Source organism: Spea bombifrons, chromosome 5 (assembly GCF_027358695.1).
Source record: "Spea bombifrons isolate aSpeBom1 chromosome 5, aSpeBom1.2.pri, whole genome shotgun sequence".
NCBI classification, from domain to species: Eukaryota; Metazoa; Chordata; class Amphibia; order Anura; family Pelobatidae; genus Spea; species Spea bombifrons.
Window position 1 is genome coordinate 17,378,425 of NC_071091.1, and position 21,786 is coordinate 17,400,210.

At 36.1% G+C, this 21,786-nt stretch overlaps 1 protein-coding gene across 4 annotated transcripts in view; it reads left to right on the forward strand.

Moving 5' to 3' along the window:
- The window catches only part of DYNC1I1 (dynein cytoplasmic 1 intermediate chain 1), a 144,863-nt gene that overhangs the window by 64,492 nt on the left and 58,585 nt on the right, over positions 1–21,786 (forward strand). For all 4 annotated transcript variants that reach the window (XM_053468406.1, XM_053468407.1, XM_053468409.1 and 1 more), the window contains 4 exons: positions 5,471–5,560; positions 6,161–6,323; positions 10,099–10,198; positions 11,093–11,218. In XM_053468406.1, coding sequence (XP_053324381.1) covers positions 5,471–5,560; positions 6,161–6,323; positions 10,099–10,198; positions 11,093–11,218 — 479 coding nt within the window. The remainder of the gene's footprint in view (positions 1–5,470; positions 5,561–6,160; positions 6,324–10,098; positions 10,199–11,092; positions 11,219–21,786) is intronic.

Consider the following 21,786-nt stretch of genomic DNA (forward strand, 5'->3'; position numbering starts at 1 on the left):
AATATCTACACTGATTAAATGGGACAGGGCCATAAATGAGACAAATGGGTGAGGTATTTGGAGTCCTGCCCTTGTTACCCAATGGCTAAACGATCATACAGGGTGGATGAAGGTATGACTTGGAAAGGGTGAATGGGAATAGTCAATATCTGGGAAAGGCACGAAAGGGCTCATATGCATTCCCCGTGCAAGACCGGCTTTCAAATGAGATCAATGTATGAAATCAAATAGAATGCCATTATGTACAATAAATGCCCTTAGACTTATGTAAATGGCTCCCAGATATGCTGTAGTATATTTCGCCAATGTTGAAGTCCAGTGTAGCTTACCTAGATTTCATGAATATCATGTTTGGTTTTCATAAATAAATCAGGAGTCACAGTAAATTACTTTAAATCGTTTTATCAATGTTGTCCTACAAAAATAATTAAATGTAGTCACTAGGAAATAAAATGGAAATTATGGGCACCTGGTTATGGTTAGTTCCACATTTTATGAAACAGATGAAACATTGCACTGTTATATCCAATTTTCACTGTAGGGATTCAATATCATCCCAGACTTATTGTAATAAGCAATAGGTATCTAGAATGATTTTCAGTCTAGAGCAAACCCATACGTATCTGTCAGTCAGTGGCTCTAACTCTAAACAGAGATGATGTGAATTCATGTTAGCAGCACGAGGAAGCCTTAGTGATGGAAAGAACCTGGCTGGACTCAACATGATAGGATTACCTCTGCTGTTTGCCCTCTTTCTACTCCTTGTCCAAGGTACTAAATCAAGACAAGCTTGATGAAAAAAGGCAGTGTCTGGGATTACTCGCTGCTCATTCCTGCTGAGATTTTCCTATTATAAATCTGCTGTCAAAAATTAGATCCCTACTTGTGGCTTAAGTTTATGCAGGCACAAACACCTAAGTTCAACACATTTGCCAGGGACGATCTTTATACAGACATGTTCTCATTAAAGTCCTTTCCATTGCAGAAGGAAATCCACACTTGCTCTTTTTGTTTCCTATGGCGTCAAGGTTGGAATAGCTGAAGAAACTTGAAATGAAACATCAATTGTGATGTGTGGCCTGTGAAAGTGGAACTTCTAGCATCACTGGTGGAATTGTACAATGTGTACGGTTCTTAACCTGTGCTCTCCCAGGGAATGTTTCTGATTGGCTGTAGGCAATATTTTAAAAAGGAACACAAATAAAAGTACGATTTTACCTTAACTATTTTCTCTTATTATTTTTAAGATGGAACATTGGAAAAGTTGCATTTTGACAAGCACAGTAATTGGAATTCGAATTAGAAGGTGGTGGGACAAGAATTGTATCAGCTGTCTTGTGTTTAGCAATCATCACATACTTTTCTTACATAAGAAAACAAAACGTAATAAATGCTCTCTTTAATAATTATTAGTTCATACTTCCCCCTTTGTCAAGTTAGTTGGTATAGTCCTGAGAGCTGGACTAGAGTTGAAAATGTTTGTCTGTGGAAAAATTCAATGAGCTTCTGAGGAGCTCATTGAATTCAAGCGTGGTACTGTGATAGGATGCCACCTAGTCGGTACGTGAAATCCATGCTAGATGTTCCACAGTCACCTGTAAGTGGTGTTATTGGAAAGTGGAAGCGTTTAGAAACAGCAGAAACTCAGCCGCAAAGCGGAAGACCACATAGCGGGGTCACCAAGTACTGAGGCTCATGGTGCGTAAAAATCACTGTCGCTCTGAAGATACCATAACTGAAGAGTTCCAAACTTCCACTGGCATTAAAATCTGCAGACAAACCGTGCGACGGGAGCTTCATGGAATGGGTTTCCATGGTTGAGCAGCTGCATGCAAGCCTCACGTCACCAAACACAATGCCGGTGCCGGATGGACTGGTGTAAAGCACACTGCCACTGGACTCTGGAGCAGTGGAAACATGTTCTGTGGAGTGACGAGACACACTTCTCTGTTTGGCAGAGATTGCGAGCCAGGCCTTCTCGTCCAACATCAGTGCCTTCACAAATGTTCTACTGGGTGAATGGGGAAAAATTTTCACAGAAACTCTCGAAAATCTTGTGGAAAGCCTTCCCAGAAAGGTTTATAGCTGCAAAGGAGGGACTAGCTACATAATAATGTCTATGTATTTAGAATGTGATGTCATAAAAGTCCCTGTTGGTGTAATGGTCCATATAGTGTATATATATAGTAGTCTGGGAGGACCTGGTAGAAGAAAGCAAGGGTTATTCTATTAATATCACATTCAACGTCACATCCAGAAGGACACCGCAAGTGTTTCTGTATTGTATGCTAAACCATTTGAACCTTCTAATAAAAACCAAAAGAATTGCTTATTTAAAATGAATTGAAAATTCATTTTGACTATAAATCCAAACTCACTTTTGATGAACATTTACTCTTTAAGTGGTTAAAACCATGTAGGGTTTTCCAAAACTGAAAAGTCTCAAATTTCACATGGTATTGGTGCATATGAAACACAGCTAGGGCACTCTTGGTGGGTAATATCTGAAGATATTCAACATGAATTGATACTGTCCTCAAATATTCTATGAAATACAACACTTTTGCACCCAGCTTGCAGACTCGCAGTTCTAGCTGTCGGAAACCATTCAAATTTACTGTGCAGACAACTGGAAAGTTTTATATTATTCAGGAAATTACAAACACGACACAGAATAACTAATTTCAGTGATTGCATAATTGAAGAACCTAATCCTGCTTGTTTTCGTTTACCCTTTATTATAGCTCTAGGGGTTCCAGTAAAAAAAATCTTACATTTGGTTTTAAATCCTGCATTGTTGTTGCAAAATGAATAGCATACTTTGAAGATTGCTTCTTGAGTCACAAGCTTTGTCGTGGCGAAAAAACGCAAAAAATATTTGTGATATAAGGTCTCTGACTGCACATTTTTTAAATAAATGTAAACTTGTGCGGCTATTTTGTTGAAATAATGTGGCAACCAGATACAACTTTTTTACAAGAGGAAAAACCTATACTTTGCCCACGGCTTTCATAAGAATTGTCTCAAAACTCCCAAAGGAAACTAACATAATCGTTAAACTTGGAGTTCTAGTGGATCCATAATGTCTCTCCATGGGTGAAAGACGTAAAGAAAGAACAAAAGTTTGTTCCATGTATGAGTGCATTTTAGAGAAGCTAGGATAATGATGATGGGGACTGCTGTCTGAATGTGTTGTAATATCAGAGTTTGTCCATGTTTGCATATTTTGGCCAATGTGGAATCGAATCACTTTCTACAAACAACCCAACTCTGGATTGTTGGTCTACAGCAGGTGAAGGTTGCATCTGAATCTGCATTTTCCTACCATCCTACCATGTGTTTTGTGTCTTGGTTTATTACTTAATATTGGTTAGATTGACCTTTTTTATGCCAAGGTAACTATTGACGACAGTTTCTTTTAACCCCTTAATGACAAAGGCCGTACATGTACGGGCTAAAATGCATTGTTTTCAATGGGTTTAGGGACTGCCCATTGTCCTTAAGGGGTTAACATATATAGATGTTATAGATGTTGAGAGTAAGCATTAAATGTGTAGATCATGACAGTCCACAAAAATGGCAGTTTTCTTTCTTTTATAAGCTCTTATCCCATGGTGCCGAGTATATAACTGCCTTCTTCTTTTAGGCAGCACTGTTTTCTCCTGTTGACTATGAAAGGCATCTGACACTAACAAATTTTCACCATGACAACCATAATAGTTCAAATGTTCTACAGTTTAAAGATTAGATGTTTTCTACACAACAAAAGTTAAACTGTTTTGAAGCAGACACCAGATCTTAAATGCTGAATAGGTGCAGAATGCGACAGCTATGATTCATATGCAGCTTTATGATGCATAGAAAAAAAAACACCATCTCTGACTAACGCAACAATAAAGCATGTTCTGCCCTGGCTATTTGCAGCAACAGGACTGTCACAAAAAACTCAGAACAATAGGCAGGTACAGTTCACCAGTGTCATGGGCCATTGTTATCCTTAAGTGTTTGTATCCCATTGAATGAATGCAAAATGGAAAATATTTATCAATAACCTGTTTTTGATAGTATTTTCATTTTATCAGTTGTTCGTAAAGGTCAATGCAATAATTGACGTCCTCATCCAGGTGTCCATATTGTCTAAATACACTGGGAGTTTTTTGTATTTTGAGTATTACACTGGGAGTTATGTATAGAAAAGTCATTTTTGAAAACTATTCTAATTGCCAGTGGCCAAGAGCCCAATTTGCAGGAATATTCTGTTGGTTGATATACTTGCACCAGTATGGATTTTTACTCTATAGATTCTTGACGGAGGTAGCGCTCATGACTGCATCATCCTCTTATGCAATCAATACAAACACACCTTGATAGTAAAACGTCAGCTATGGATCAATATGTCCACAATGCAGGCAATCCAGTCCGCACAGTGACACTCATATAATTGTCATTTAACACTATTTAAAACTATCATAACGGGTAATATGATGTTTTATTTTTAAACCTACTACATCTTCCTTACAATCTGCCAACATTAGGCCAACAAATTACCTTGGATCACTCCATGAGCCAATTCTACCGATCATAAACTTTTGACCGCTATGGCTGGCATACGTGGATAAACTGTAGCGCCTGCTGCAACTAGCAGCATCCCTATGCATGGCGGCCCAAATATCGAAATAGAATCACATGGGCACCTATTGGTGGTTAACTCTTGCACTGTGACGGCAACATAACCAACCGGCACCCAAAAACATCACCAACTAACAGGGGAAAGGGAGGGCAGGAACACTGACTAGCAAGTTCACTGAAAGGCCTGCTCCCTAATCACCCCTGTTATATACCTGCTACAAAAAAGAACAGCCTGCACCCCAAGTACCATTCCCACATGATCATCCTTTTCACCCACTGGCTTCCCTGTCACTTATACCAGGTTTGTTTTTTATGCTGTTAGATGTTATTTGGCAAAATGTTGAAAATATTTTAACTGCTGCACATTTTGAGTACAAACCTTCTACTGTCATTCTGTGACCTTGAAAGGGTGTTTCTCTTCTGCTTATATGTGCATTTTACTGCCTTCATGTTCTGCCTGCGATGTCTTATCATCTATTTAATTTGGTTTTTTGAATGTTAGAAAAGCAAGATGCACCTTTTTAAGATGTTGCCTGCACATCATTAAAGTGACAAATTTACAGAACTCAGCATTGTGCAATTGTGGCAATTGTTAGTATAAGTTTCTTTTTTTAAAAGGATACAAACAAACAAGTTCATCAACTTCCACATCTTTCTTTAGAAAATCTATATGCTTTGTTTAAATGAATTATTGAATTTTAGTAAAAACCCTTAGATTATGGTATTAGGAAAATGGCAAATCGTTTTTTCTAGGTTTAAATGATATGTATATAATGGTTTAATGCACCTTTTTTATAACTATTATGTTTTTTGTTTGTTTTTGTTGTGTTTTGGCATACAGAGGAAGAAGAAGATGAGGAGATATTGGAACTTAAAACAGATCATGATTCTGAAATTGAAAATCAAGATGAAAAGCAAGACAAAAAGGAAGGTAAAATGGGTCTTAGATTTATTGCTTACTTTTATTACTTAGTTTTCAACTAATTAGTAATTATCAATACCAAAAAAAAATTATGAGAGATTCAGAGATCCTGTGCTAAAATTGCGTAAGTGCTCATGAGTATTGTATTAATGATCAATCTTTCTCCAAAATAACCCAAAACACTACTAATATGCAACTATACAAGCAACCTCACCTATTATTACTAAAACTTAACCAGAAGAGTCGGAATACAATTTACTTTTACTTTTATGGCACTTCCTGGTAATATGGTTTCACCCTCAATTTAATATTATTATTATTATTACTTATGAGAACAGTTAATTAAAATACTATGAAAATACAAATTAAAATAAGAAGAAAATACAAAAAAACAATAACATTAAAATTAACAATAGACAAAATTAACACGACCACTAACACACATTAAGACATAGAGTTACCGGAGAGAAGGACCCTGCTCTTAGATTTTATGAGGCCAGGTCTGGTTTACATTTTATAGATATATTTTAGACAAAACATCTACAGTACATGTGAAGTAAAACTTCATGATAACAATTTGCTCTCCTTCATTTTGTCCCACTCCGACAGCTCCTCCAAGAGAACTAACTGAAGAAGAAAAACAACAAATCGTCCACTCAGAGGAATTCCATATCTTTTTTGACCGCACCATTCGTGTGATTGAGAGAGCTCTTGCAGAAGATACAAATATATTCTTTGACTACAGTGGAAGAGACTTAGAAGATAAGGAAGGGTCAGTCATTTTCCTTCATATCTCTTTCAATGTATTCAGATTAATGTTCTTACTTGGTATTAATAACTTGAAAAGGTAACAGATAACTGAAAGCTCAATTTATCTACTCAAATACCTAACCCTCCGGAAAAAAAACCCTCAAGACATAAAACTGTAAATTCATTACACATTTTAAATATATCCCTAATCTCCAAAATGGCATTGTTATATTTAATTCAGTCGTGTCCAGATTCATCATCAGACAATCCAGGTTAATGCCAGGTGGGCTGGTGGAGGATGGCACCCACCACGTGCTGGCGTATCCCAGAGTAAATTGCCTCAAGCTCCCCCTCTTCTGGGCAAGTGGCTTTGTATGGGGCAGAGCTAGCCCCAGATAGCCTTAAATTAGCCAGAGGTGTAAGGAGAATGGGCATGGCCGAACACTGCTCCCCTCCCACAAAATGAGAAAAGTCACGTAGACACTAGGGGAAGCAGCACTTCACTCAGAGACTCTAGGTCAAGCCTGGAGAGTTCACAGATATAGCTGCTGACCTTAAGATGCCAGAGCTGGTTTTAATTCCCAGTCCAGCCCAAGGTCTCCATACCTAGACACTAGTGTCCATGACAAGTCTTGTAGAAGTCATTGTTGCTTATAAAACACTTATTCAAAGGTCCTTCACAAATAATGTTGCTGCCTACCCCTGTATTCAGTAGGAAAAGCTGGAGGCCTCAACATTAGAAACATGTTAACAGCCAATTAATACATTATACTGTTAAATTAACAAACCACCAAGACAGTTTTGTTAATTAGAAAAGATACAATATATGGTCCAGACACATTTGGGATTTCCCATTTTCTTCTCATGTGGCATATTAGACATCACATGCTCTGTGCTAATCATAACAACAAAAGCTTCAATAGTGTTCTGTTTCTCTTTATAAATCACAGTCCTATATGTATACGTGTATAATTAGATGTATATGTGTGTACGTGTGGGTTTATGTGCATGTGAATATATGTACATAAGCATAATACATTTGCAAATTAGTTAATACAGTTAAACAAAAAAATGTGGTATTATAAGCCTCACAACTACATTATCCCAAAAGTGCAAATTAAAATTATATATTTCTTTATATGCATGTTAACGATAAATGTGTCCTTTATCTGTGCCTATGATCATATTGAAGGGACATGACAAGGGAATTTTATGATCTTATGTAACTGGGGGACACTTATTGTACATACATGGCTATATGGAATTAGAACCACTTAATGTTCTGAATTGCTGTCCCAGTGGGCGGAGCGAGCCATATATGGAAGCGGGACTAGTCATGCCTGGAGGGAGGGATAGCCTAAGACAGCCTTAAATGGGCTGGGAGTAGGCGGTAGGGGGTGGGGACAAACACCACTCCCTTGTTCTGTGGAAGAGGAAACTCAGCTGGAGGATAAGGGTAGCAACACTTCACCCAGAGACTCCGGGTGATACCTTGAAGTTCCCAGGTCTAGATACTGAGAAATTAAAAAAATAAATTGTTTATGTGGATGTGACTGATTTTGCAGCGTTCTACAATAAGCTTGTGTATTATCAGTTACAGGAACCTTCCACACTTCTAGTGTCTTATAACCTACTGCCATTGCTAAATATTGAGCAGCATGTCTTATAACACATAACCACCAGAAATAATTGCATGCTGTCAGGGAAATTGTAGGAAGGCCCTTGCCCAAAATATTGCTGGCCAAATTTAGCTGTTTTAAGCATACAATTTGCAAACCGCATACAAGCCTTTGTATTGTTGCTGCGAGGGGACAGGAGGGAGATGTTTGGAGTATGTGTGAGAAATTTGCTTGCGTTTTGACTGAAATGATTCCCCTGTAAATCCTGTAGGTATTATAAACAACAAAATTATTTTTGTAAGCTAATATCCCTTTATAAATAACCAACTCGATGTCATGTTTCTTACAAGGAATACATTATTCAAACTGTGATTATTTAAATAAATCCAGTGGAGAGTTTTGAAAATAAAATATATATATTTACCAGGAATTATTTAAAATATTTTTGTTTTATAATTTTGCTTATTTACATTATTTATGCAATTTGATTTTTGGAAATTTTAATGGAACTACAGCATATTTATACATTCTACTAGTAGAACAGCCAGGTGTTTAATTGAAAGCTAAGACCAATGAAGACCCGGTGTCACTGTTTTAATTGTCACTGTTTAAATCTGTTTGGGTTTGTATATTCCATGATAAATGGTTTGTAATATTAAAATTTAGTACAGTACATTGTGAGATGCTAAAGTAGTCATTTGTGAAATTTTTAGCAAAATTTAACACTGTGCCATACCTAAATTAACGATAAATAAACCTGTTTCACCTCTATATGCAGAGACAAAACGAGTCCAAATGTAAGATACCTAATATCTAAAAGTACAAAACACAAATTACTTTTTTAACAGTTTTACCGCAATTTTTTTTAATGCATTATATCCACAAAATGATTATAAACAGGGAAGAATGTGCCTTTCTAGAAAATAAAAACTAAAATTATAGCATTTGCTCAAACTCAGCGGGTAAAGATTGATATAGGCGTGATTTTATTTATTTATTCATAGTTCACTCATGTTGAATAACTTTAGGGACAGACCAATTTAAAATGGAAGAATAAATTACCAGTGTTCAAATCCAAACCGCCAAATATGTGTGTTAAATAAACAAGAGTCTACTATGGGATATAGTATATTTTGGCCAAAGTGCACAAGCCCACCTAGCATGTAAAGGCACCTGATGAGACGTGGAAAGAAAGAGGGTTGGCTTTATGTGCATCACCCAACTGACACTTAATTAATATGAAGGTCTATGATAATTGCCTGGGTAGTGCTACAGTGCTCATGCATTTAACTTTTAATTATATTCAGTGGGGTTATTTAAATGTTATGGTAAGTAAATCATTGTTGCAGATAAATATTCTGAAAAAAAGATTGATAACTGATAAGCCTTGATTCCAATAAGCCTCTGCCAAGCTGTTCTGAATTGTTATACTTTTTATTTTTAAGCTTAACATTACAGCGCATTGAAATGACTTGTTAGGAGGATTAATAGTGAGCTCAGTAATTTATGTATTCTAAAAAGCAATATAAAATTGCATATAACAGTACGTTATTCCAGTCTAATGCAGCATGTACTGAAACTGCCCATAGGATACCTGCCCTGTCTTACTTGAGAAGTGCATATACAGTTCTCAGCGGGAACGCTCGCAGGGACAGCTGGCAGCTGGAACATAGGTCCAGCTATATGGAATATGCTAGCTGTTGGCAGCTATGCACATGTAAATATATATACGATATGCACTTAAGTGTATTTGCCATGGTCAAGTCTTAAGTCTGTGATTCAGCTTCCTAAAGCATGTCATCTAGAACCTTGTATGTGGGATACTGTGTTTCTCAGTTTACTAGAAGCCGTGTCTTCCTGCGGAAACCTCTGTTGTGTCTTCCAAAAGTCCTGAGCACTGGCGAGGCCATGGGGTACCACAGGCGAGCAATTTTGGCAAACTATAGTATGTTTTTGGTATCCCCCTCCACTGGGTGCCAAAAGTACACTAAAATGCCAATGATAATCTCTTGTGAATGTCTAGTAACGCTTACTAGTAGCATTTTTAAATGTTTTTTTTATTTCATAAAAAATAATTTTCCAAATAAATTTCATCTTTGTGTGTGTTTAGTGGGATTTAGAAAGTCTTTGTTGAGACTTCCTAATACAGGTCGGTAATGCTACCTTTACTCTCTAAAGGGACATTCAAGCCGGAGCCAACTTGTCATTTAATCGGCAGTTCTATGACGAGCATTGGTCCAAACATCGCGTGGTCACTTGCCTTGACTGGTCTCTTCAGGTAGGCAATAAAAGTTTTAATCAAGATTTAGCCCTGTATGCCAGATGAAAAGCAACTTTGCAACCAAGCGCACGCCTTTATTTTAAAGGCGGATTTTTTTTCCCTTTATTGGATAATATCCATAATAATATTCTTTCTTACTATATTTGCTCAGAATTAATGCAAAACAAATACGCACCTTGAGTGTGTCTATGATGTTGTGTATGCTTCCAATGCAATTTTCTTTGTAGAGAGCACCAAATTGTGTTTTTTTTTTCTTTTGCATATTACCTAGGAGACTGATAAGCCTCCATTGAGACAGCCATTATCTTCCAGTAGCACCGTTTTGTTCTACATAATTATGCCTTTTTACTGTACTTGTGTTGTGCATTTAACTTGAAAAACACTTTTTTTATTCCTTTTTCTTTCAGTTTTGTTGTGCTGGTCACAGCCCCAAGGTCTTCTGAGAATGAATAACTTCCTTTGTATGACTATAATTAGTAGCAAGTATTGGACTAGAATTTGTCTAGTTTTTAAGCATTATGCTAACTGATCATGTTCGCACTTACCAACATTAACGCGTCTTATGCCAGAAGTGAGATACTTTTTGTGACTGACCTGGGGGAATTGGGTATTGTTGGCAGCTATGTAAGTAACATACATTAGAATGACAGGCAGGGTCAGTCACATAATAATATCAGTGTCCATACCAGTATCCTATGCTATGTACTAGCAAGATTTGATAGAAATTGTAAAAATCTTTTTTTTTCCCTCAATGTACCTGTACGTATAAACAGAGAACTTGGTAGGCCACATGGTACAGTTACAGCTAAATTCATGTTAACAGTCATTGGTGCAGAATCAATTTAATTTGATAATTGCTCATCTTTGATGTTTCTTTGTTTGTATTTTTAGTACCCAGAGCTGATGGTTGCATCTTACAACAATAATGAAGATGCCCCCCATGAACCTGATGGAGTTGCATTAGTCTGGAATATGAAATTTAAGAAAACCACTCCAGAATATATATTTCATTGTCAAGTAAGACATTTTGTTTTATATACTTGAGTTGTGTAAAGTTCCTAGCACAATCTTATTTCGAGATATAAAAAAATGCATGAGGCTATTCAAAACTAGAAATCTGGGATGGAAATACCACTTCTTGCTTATCTGAAGAACATTTTTCGGTCTCTTTGTTGAACCGAGTCCCAGTAGAAGGCCTGTGCAGTACCAGTACTATCAACTGGCCGCCCACATCTCTATAAGAGATTAAAGATGTGTGAGAAGAGAGGGGAGACAATAGAAAAGAAGAATAAAGAGGAGAGGATATAAAAGAGAAAGGAGAGGAGATAGAAAGAAAAGGAGAGGAACAAGAGAAAAGATGGAGGTAAGGGAAAGGTGGAATGAGAGGAGATGAAAGTGAGAATAGCAAGAAAAGAGAAAGAATAAAGGAGAAAGGGAAAAATAATAGAGGGGAGAGGGGTGGGATATAAATTACTTTAACCGATTTACAGCTAGAAAGTGACATATACGAGAAGTTGCATTGTAGGATCTTTTTAACCTTCTCTAAAAACATTTCATTTAAAATTGTATGTTCGTGGGGTTTTGCAATTCTGCGTTCCTGCCCAAGTAATATCCAGTGAATAGAACATAATTCTTAAAGCTCACCGGTTTGTAGCTTCCACATTTGTGTGTCAGAAGTTACTCCACTTTTATGGATTCCCTGTAGGACAACACGCACTCACCATAGGTTTGTAATTGTCCCCTATTTATGGCATCATCCATGAGGCCAACAGCTGCAGAATGCCATAACGACATTGCATGTAGCTCCAGCAAATATGCTAAAAGTTTATTCCAGTAAAGGAAATGTATATATTTATTCCATAAACTGATCCATTTAGTTAGGTTCACACAGATTAATACAGGAGCTGATGTTTTTAGATACAACAGTCTTTGCACCACATCAGCAGGTGACTCCACTCTCTGGATAATTGCAAGCTGCACCATACGTGGTTGATCCTATTTCCCTGTTGGCATCTGCGCTAATGTAATTCTTTTACAGCGTTTTGAATGCTTTTTCAGAGAAAAAGCTTTCTGTAAAAAAATAAAATAAAAAAAAGGAAAACATAAAAGAAAGATGGAAAGAAGTCCAGCAATAAAAGGCTTAATACAAGCAAAATGAACAGCTATGGAAGAAATATAGATAATATAAAAAAAAAAAGAATTAAAGATATATATTTAGATGGATATAGACATATACTTTATTTTTTTTGTTTGTATTTCTGAACACTATTGATATTTTTGGAATCTTTTTTTATGACAAAACAGCACTGTACATTATGTAGTGATTACATTTTATTGTATTTCAAAAACTAGGAAGACTGTTAGCGCATGTGAAATCTAACTGTCCTTTAAATCCAAAAAAATAAACCACATCACAGTTATGGATCTACCCATCTGCTTTTTACAGGATAAGCAGAGTGGCGCCCTTGTCATTTTTCTGCTAATGCTGTCGAATCTTACCGTTATGACTTGCTAAAAGTGTAAATTTCTGTCACTGTAAAAGACATTTTGCCTTGCTGCATTATAAATCATCCCATTAAAGGAACGCTGTCAAACATCGCTTGCCTATCTCATGTCACAGCCGTTGCTGCCCCTTTGAAAATTGTCATATAACTGGCTCGATGATGCTGTAAACACAGCAACTGTCATGGATGTATTCTCATAAGCTTCATCTGATAGGAAATGTATTTCCAGGTAGAGATGTTTTTAGAATTTTGCCTATTCTGTCTTTTCATATTTAGACAAATATGGAAAATTAATGGAATTATTACTGTCTCCCTTTGGTAGTTTTCAATAATGTACTTATGGAAGTGAAGTTGAAGAAATATTGTTATACCCTTTCCTTTATGTGTCATCATGCAAGGAATTCTTGAGTGTTTAGGGACCTTCTTGCTATAAGAACACTGTGTTTATCGTACTCCTTGAACATTTTTATTTAGAGATAACTTAGTGGAGTATGTAGCCTTTTCCTGGTATTTTGTATCTCTGTGATTGCCTGATAGCACTGAATGTGCCTTATTCTATTGATCTCTAGAAAACAATCCTAAGAATGCATTAAACCCAGAGTATCAGTGCGTAAATGTCCCATAAGGACCACACGGACTCAGGTGTCCTCAGGTGGACACTTTTTGACTCTCTGATTCTAATAGCTTGCAAGCATGAGAACCAGATTGCATCCTGAGGCTTAATGTAGTCATTGGGGGCTTTATTCACTGAAGGGAGAGTAGTCAGGAGAGTTTTCAAGACGGTTCTGGCTTCAACTGCCTCACTTCACTATTCGTTATCAAGATACAACACAGGCAAGCTTACAGCTGCGCTTACCCTGTGCAATGTATTATATAATGAGTGAAGCAATCTCACTTCTTCAATTATGCATTATTTGGCCCATCTAGTCTGCTCAGCTTTCCTAATATAAAGACTCAGACCTGAATCAGTCCTTGCTATCGTCTTAGATTCATTATAGATGTATTCCTATCCCATACATGTTCCGTTTATCTACCACCTTCTCGGTAAAGTAAATGTCGTGGGGCATGCCCAGAGAATATCCATATTGGAAGACTGGGAAATGCAAATTTCCTTTACTTTAAGTTGAATTCTTTGTCACAGATACTTTTTTTATTAACGTCCCTGCTGGCTTTTAATAATGACATATAAAAAGGAGGAACTCTTCTTTCAACACCAGTGAGATAAGCAAAGCATTGTATTGCTTCACTGCTATCTGACCTTAGATTTTTTTAGCGGGTTGCCTGGTTTCAATAATAATATCCACATCAAAGGGATCTTTTCCATTAATTTTTCCATTAATTTACCTCATTTATCTGAAATTGGCTTGAAGAACAGTATAGTATTGCCAGGTGCAGTAAGAAACATGGTTGTATCTCTCATGTATGCTTATATATAATCCATTGGTTCTATAAAGACGTTAAAGTCTACAATTGAAGAGGTTGTTTCTTAACGATGCGCACAGAAAATTTACAGGTACCCTTTACCTGAAGACATTAGTTTTGGCTAATGTCATTTTAATGGTGCTGTTCCACTTAGACAAAACATTTATTGTGCTCTGTAGCATGTTTAGCTAATAAACATTTGTAGGACTGCTTTATTCTTTTGTCTGATTATTAAATCAACAAAGAAAAAAAAAACGCCAACATATACTTTTTTTTGTGTATATAGCAACAATCAATCAGTGCCTGCTTTGTGTTTTATAACAATTCAGTGTTCCTAGAAGAAAATAGGAATGAGGCAAAATTTGATTTAATTAAACAATTATTTCTAGGAAGAGTTAGGGCATTTGGTCGTACTAGAAATCATGTTAACATGTTATGCACTTGAATACGCTGGAAAGACATGGTTCCCATGAAACCTATCCTAAATTACTAAATTAAGAGACTTATGTTTTATGATAATTTCTGTATAAAGTCCTTTTCTCAGTGTTATAAAAGGAATGACAAGGATACTGATTCTGGACAATACAAAAGTCTGTTTTGTTTTTTTTTCATTTTGTTGATTTGGATTCGGTGTTACTGGTCCCTGCAATCATTTGCACCCCTGTGGAAGTCAACAAATTATTTAAATGTAATTGTTGTTTTTTTGGAAAGCTTGTTGGATATTTCAATTTACTTAAAGTTTATTTTACAATTTTATACAATTTTATAGTCTTTATATATTTTTTCTATATGATTGTGCCATGAAAATAGCTAAGCTATTTGTTCTATGAACAGCATTCTCAGTTTTACTCTTTGAACATAATAATAATAAAAAAGTTACAAAGAGAAACTGTAAATAATACTGTATTTCCGTTACTAGTCTGATGGCTTGGAATTTCTCAATTTCTAGAAAGTATAGAACTTTTAGCCTGGTTATGTAGTACCAAGAGTCTGCTAGGTAGAAAGGCTCCAGCCATTCACTCCACATCCTAAGAAAAAAGGAAATAAAAAGTGCTGCAGACAATACATAGATAATTCATAGATAGAGCATTGTTCTAAATTTGTCAAGCCATTCCTACTTACCATCCACAAGGCCTGGACTGGTCCTCTGGCAAATGCTCAATGGGCTGCTGGCCTGCATTGCTCCAAGCTCACCTGATCCAAGCCCATATTGGCCATTTGGCATACCAAGCAAATTCCCGGCTGGATATCCCTGGCCGTACTTTACATTAATATAAAAACGTAGCATGCGGCCATCGATTGCACTCGCATGCATTTCTTTCCACCAGTGTTGTTTCTATTTTGATTAACATATTACGGACTTAACAGATAATACAAAATCAAACAAAAAACAATAGATACTATAAATTAAAATGCAGTTCTACGTCTGTTGTAGTACAGCTCCTCCATGAGAAATAAAATAGCCTGTGAACCTTGATGCGGCTAGTATTTTCTTTTTTTTTTCTATGTTCATATTTAGAAAAAGTCTATGGAAAATGTTGGTTAAAACCAAAAACCCATGTGTTTTGTATACCACGAAATGTTTCCTTTCTATCCTAAATGTATTTTCAAGTGGCTTCCACACCCTGCCTCTTGCTCGTGTGTCATGCTCTCTTTCCTATTTAAATCAGGTTCCAAAAACACACACAAAAAAATAGACTTGGGGGGTGTATTTTAACCCTATAAATACCACTGAAGAGAACAGTACACTGACAGCTTATTAAAGCAACCGTGATAGAATGAATAACACAGCTATGATAAAATATTTATATAGAATTTGCAAACCTCACCAATAGAATCTTGGGGGAAATCTTATACTAAGAATTCTGCAGGGTAACGTTCTTTTATTATAGTATTTTCATTCTTTCTAAAGAGATGATAATATTATTCCAACTGAAAGAAGAAAGCGGGATAATCATTCAGATGATTAAATTCTTGAATTCTCTATATGATATAAAAAGCCAGAGCCGGCTAAAACATGTACTCCCTGTTCTGTCTTGGAGTCCTTGTGGAATGCCTCCTTATCTGTAATGGGGCATTTACCTTGGGCGATGCCCTAGGTCTGGCCCTCTCTGCAGCAATTATCTTCACTGCTGAGCACCAGGATATGATGTTATATCTCGGCACTTTGTGCTTTAAAGGGACACATCACCTTTCATTGCCTAAAGTTGAGTAGCAATTTGTCACAGCCCCTCATAGAGTAAGTAATCCATTGAGTAGCTGCACATGGTTGTTTCTACAAAATTGCATTTTATATCTAATAATACAAGCCTGGTAAATGATACAAAATAATTTAATACGTTCTCTAAATATCACTTTGAACTGACTCGAGGTGACATTATGGGACTCCTTACAGAGAAAATAAAACAGGAATAACATAAATGACAGCACATTACACACACATTTTAACGGAATAACCTCACTTTAAACAAATCCACAAACCGGTTTCCATGCCAATGCTTTGCTTTAGTGTGATTCAGAAATTCATGTGCGCCACATACAATTGATAGAATGTGCAAAAAGAAACACCGCAGCCATGAATTGGAATGCTGTAATTTATCATGGTTAAAATCTGAGATGTCTACGAAAATGCAGATATTCCCAAACTTTTGGCAATCATTTAAATCTTTGATTTCAGTTATTAATCTGAAAGTTAAACATGTTAAATTTAAACAAGATGTTGCATGTCTTAGACGGCTAATGTTGGCTGTTAGCCGGGATAGACATTTTTTATGCCGATGAAATAATGTTTTTCTTTATATTCAGCCTTAACACTCATGTCTCGTTTTATAAAAGAGAAATAATTCAGGTCCAGAGTTTTCTGTTTGGTGTTCAGACTTTCTCAGCTAAATGGTAGTAATTTTGTAAATTAAGTTATATACATCTCCTCGCTATCCAATCAGATTCCTTTATAATTGGTAGTTTACAATCAAGTATGATAGCAAGGTTAAACATTTTAATGCTAATTAAAGAATTATACTTATTTTTATTTTATCACTTTTAAAAGGAATTATGTTCTGAAATAAAATATCATAATTTGTATTAAAAGTATTCTTCTTCGTAAGGGAAATACATATAGCCATACTGGTCCACATTCATATGGTGTCTTCAGTTGAGGTTGATACCTTTTATTTACCTCTATTTAACATAGAAAAAAAAAAGATCTTGAATCTCTGAAAAGGAGGCCTCTAAGGTCCCAAAAGCTTTTTGACTAAATATCTTTTTTTTATGTTGGCCTAATAAATGTTATTGTTTCTCATTAGTTTTACACTGTAGAACATGGTAAGCTTGTGCAAATGGACAAAAGACAATTCGGACAGATTTTTAGCTTAGTTTCTGGTCCATTCTTTTAAACAACCCATTTTTTCCATTTCGGGCTGGACAAAAATCGGATCTATACATTCTTCTTTTTTCTTCCGCTGCTCCAAAAAGTCTTCTTTCTTCTTCTGCTTCTCCATGGCCTTCCAGTCCCATTGGAAGGAGAGAGGTGCAGAAATGCTGCCCCAGCTTTAAAAAAAAAAAGGTTCCGTAGAATGAAATGGAAACTTCTCTCGGGTGACCTCCTCTCTAAAAATCTTTTTAATACATTGGATAGTGGTGTGCCCTTTCACAGGCTTGGAAGTGGTTAAGGTAGGTAATGTTATGGAATGAAGAAACTAACCACAGTAGATGGGTGGATAGATTTTGGGAGAAATTCTGCTCTGCCAAGGAAATATGCTTCAAATTATAAAAAAGAAAGCATCATGTTAACAATATTGTATAATTTACATCTCCCGAAAAAGTGGAGTAATATTTATGGATGGGCACCTAATTTTGATGGCTATTTCCTTTCTTAAGCTCTAGACAATCCATCCCAACTGAACTGTAGTATATTACTGTGATAGAGAATAGGAAATCATTCTATTCAAATCCTGTTAGACGTTCGATTTATATTCTGAAATATTTGCCAGAACAAAATTTTGGAATGCATACCTTTCCCATTTCTCTTTTAGTAACCCATTGCGTCAATAATATATCGTCACAATTTGATTTTTTTTTAATGTTCAGTATACATAAACTTAATTTCATGGCCTTCTGCTTTCCACAAACAAACACAAACTAAAAATGATAAATGGAAAAAAATATATTGTGGGTGGTTTAGCATATACCAGCCAGCATACTGTAATCCCTGGATCCATAGTTATTTTAGTAGAACAAACACTCTGATGCTATTCTCCCCTTAAACCTTTGTTGTATAGGAAATTGAAATGAGATATCTCTTAACACAGCATTACTACAAGTTGGACTCATTGGGTTCCCTTTGATCAATGATATCAACAGTGTTGTCCCAACAATAGCAAATTTGGACTTTTATGCGAATCCTTTAAGGTGTATTAAAGTGAATGCTGTTGTATTCTTGGTACAAAAGCAAATCTGTGAAGACTAAGTAGAGATCTTTAATTTGGAATTCCCAGCTGGGATGGAGCAAACACCACCGAGCTAGTATTCATGTTACACTACTCCAAACAGTTCATAACAGAAGGGTGGTCCCAGCAGGCAAGGATTCATTATGAGACCATATGGAGGGTCTCGAGTTACATTATCCTGTTGAGCTCTCCATTCATTCCTGTATTATCCGTCTGCGCCTAGATGTTTTACTTGATTTTTACAATTCAAGCCGGCAAAAAAGAAAAAGTATAATAATGAATGGACCAAAAAATGGTGGATACTTTATATGGGTTTAATAACTAGAATCCTACGGTTCTTGTGGAAAAATTACAGAAAGTTTTGGCTTCGTAATTAAAGAAAATATTAGTAAACAAGCAACATAAATATACCTTTAAAAAAAAGTTACCGTGGATTTTATTCCGTATACAATACAGAGACTTTTGTAACCAAAATTAAATAGATGAATACAACAAAAATACAGTACAGTGGAACATCATTCAGAAGTGGAGAAAACTATCCTTTGGGTTTGTCGGACACGAAGGGGAAGGGAAAATGTGTAGCCCCAGCCGCTTTTGGCCAGGTTGTAGTGCATTGATATATTTTGAGATACAAAACAATTAGTTGAATTGAGCCTCTTGCCATCTGCAGAAATCTTAAAGGGAAGGTTTTTTTTATATGTTTTAAGGAAATCCAGGAGAATTAAGATAACATGACACAAGAGTCAACATCATCATTCCCTACGTTCTTCCCATGGGCTCTCCTCCTCACTTATCACCTCTTCCTTTTCCCGTCTACAAGATTTCACTCGAGCTGCCCCATATCTCTGGAATCTTCTCCCAAGGAACCTTCAGCTTTCATCCTCCCTCCCAACATTCAAGAAACATCTCAAAACTCACTTCTTCAGAGAAGCCAACCATCTTAGCTGCTAGAACCTCCATTGATACAACCACCACACTACCTCTCACCCTTTCATTACTCAGAATGTCCAGCTGGGTGATTAAGACAGGGACATCCTATTGTTTATCCCTAGCAATATGATAAGGAGTCAGGGTGTCAGGCAAAACCTTTTTTAAAAAAACGGAAATAGTACAATATTTTTGAAAAAATATTTTCAATCTAATACTAGTAATATAACAATTGATGGAAATGTTTTAAATTTATACAATTTTCTGAGGTGATTATGATTTTATTTTTTAACACATTCCAATTTTTGGGTCATTAAGTGGATGCTACTTGAAATGAATAAATAAGTATAATAAGAGTCTCATGTCTGCAAATGTATTCACAAAATATATGGTTATAAACAGAAGGAAGACATTAAGCAAAAACTGCGCTCAGTATTTTTTCAATAAAATAAATGTAATTTGTGGCCGCATATCAAGAGATTGTTGGTTTGAAGTTATAAGTGAAGCAATCCAAGTTTTGGCTATAAAGCAGCCATGTGGCAGAGCTGGATGATAAACTTTAATGTGGTTTGCGGAGAATTCTAAGGAACCCACAATATTTCACAAGGCCCGAAACTAGAGAAGTTGACATTGCTTCCTTTCTTCTTAAATGAATGCCTCTGTTTTACCACTTAAGGACTGGCCATTTTTGTGCAAATCAGTACAGTGTAGGTTACAAAACCAAACTTTTGGAATGATTATTTTATGTCCACAAAATAGGTCATCTACTTTACAGACACAACTCATACTCAATACCAAGAATTCCATGAAAGGTGAAGACTTCCACAGGGATAGCCAATCCAATACCGAGATGTGAAGTGTAACCGTTGGGCAAAATACCTGTTTTTAGACACTGATCACACCCTGGTTCTCTGTTGCATGACGGATAGGGTTATTTGAAAGGGCTTTCATATGGATGGTCCTGTCAGTGGGGAATCTGTATCTTCATTACGTTGGAAGGGTTGTCACTGCATAGAATTTCAATGCTAGCTTGATATATCACTTGAACATGTTTTTGTATCTGGAAGCTGGAGCCCACCACCATTTTGAAATGTGTGCATCTATGAGAGAGTGATCATGTTTAGTCTTACGAAGGTCGAATTTTGAAGCTTTCATTTCAAACGTGTCGCCTTTTTTCTTCTCTGTGTACCAGCTTTCTCTAAAATGCATGTTACAACAATGTGATACAATTTAATTCAGTTTATAAAGGTTATTGACCCTTTAAAGACTACAGTGGGAATCAGATCCAAGAACTACTTCTAGAACTACTAGATCCAAGAACTACAATGTTTTCTTAAACCTTTAGCTGCAATGCTTTGGTAACTTTTCTGGTATTCTTAGCATAAGCTAATAGTTATATTTGGGAGAAGGTGTGGACATACAGAAATCACAGTATATCTATATGTCTGAAGTATTGAAGCCACTAAGGTTTTATGTCTTGCTATCATTGTTGTCTATCCAGCTATGTATGTGTACAGAGTATAAGGTTTCAGATACTATTACACAGTCAATTATATTTTTAGTATTCCTTAGCTGTATGAGATACAAACATGCAATAGTCAGGCATATAGGAGACAGGAATGCATGGTACAGGACAGATTATTGATCTGTAGTTATTGTTTGCATGCATTTTATTTAATAGTTTTTTAATCGAACCTTGTCATTGGGAAGTGCCCTTGGGGAGAGAGGACAGAAAACGAAATTTTACATTTTCAAAAAAGGTTTTCTATTGAGTTAGTCTTAACCCTTTCATTAAACAACAAAGCTTTACTCAAATCAATCTACCTGAACTTAAAATTCAGTGCTATATAGAGTAATATAATATAACAATATGATATAATATAGGCTAGCCGTGATAAAAAAAAACAACAAAAAAAAACTCTATTCTCTTTCATTTTGCTCCAATAAACACTCTTTATGTGCACACCTGGAGCCGACATTGTTGTCAGACATGGAGTATTTTGGGTGACTTTCTTTGCTTAAACACCACAGTGAGCTAATTGCTTTTGGCAGTTCTAATGACTTCCTTTCCTTCATACACTTTAATCAGTCAGATTTTCCGGCAGGGCGATTAGGACTGAGCCATTCTAGTATTTACCACAGACAGCATGATACAAAAATCTACCAAAAAATGCTTGGTAGCTTGGGACAAGATAACAAAACATGAAATGGCTTATATTCAGCTGTCTGAAAACATTATATTATGCAGAAATAAAAAGTCCTTTTTTTTGTAATGTTTTTTTTAAAT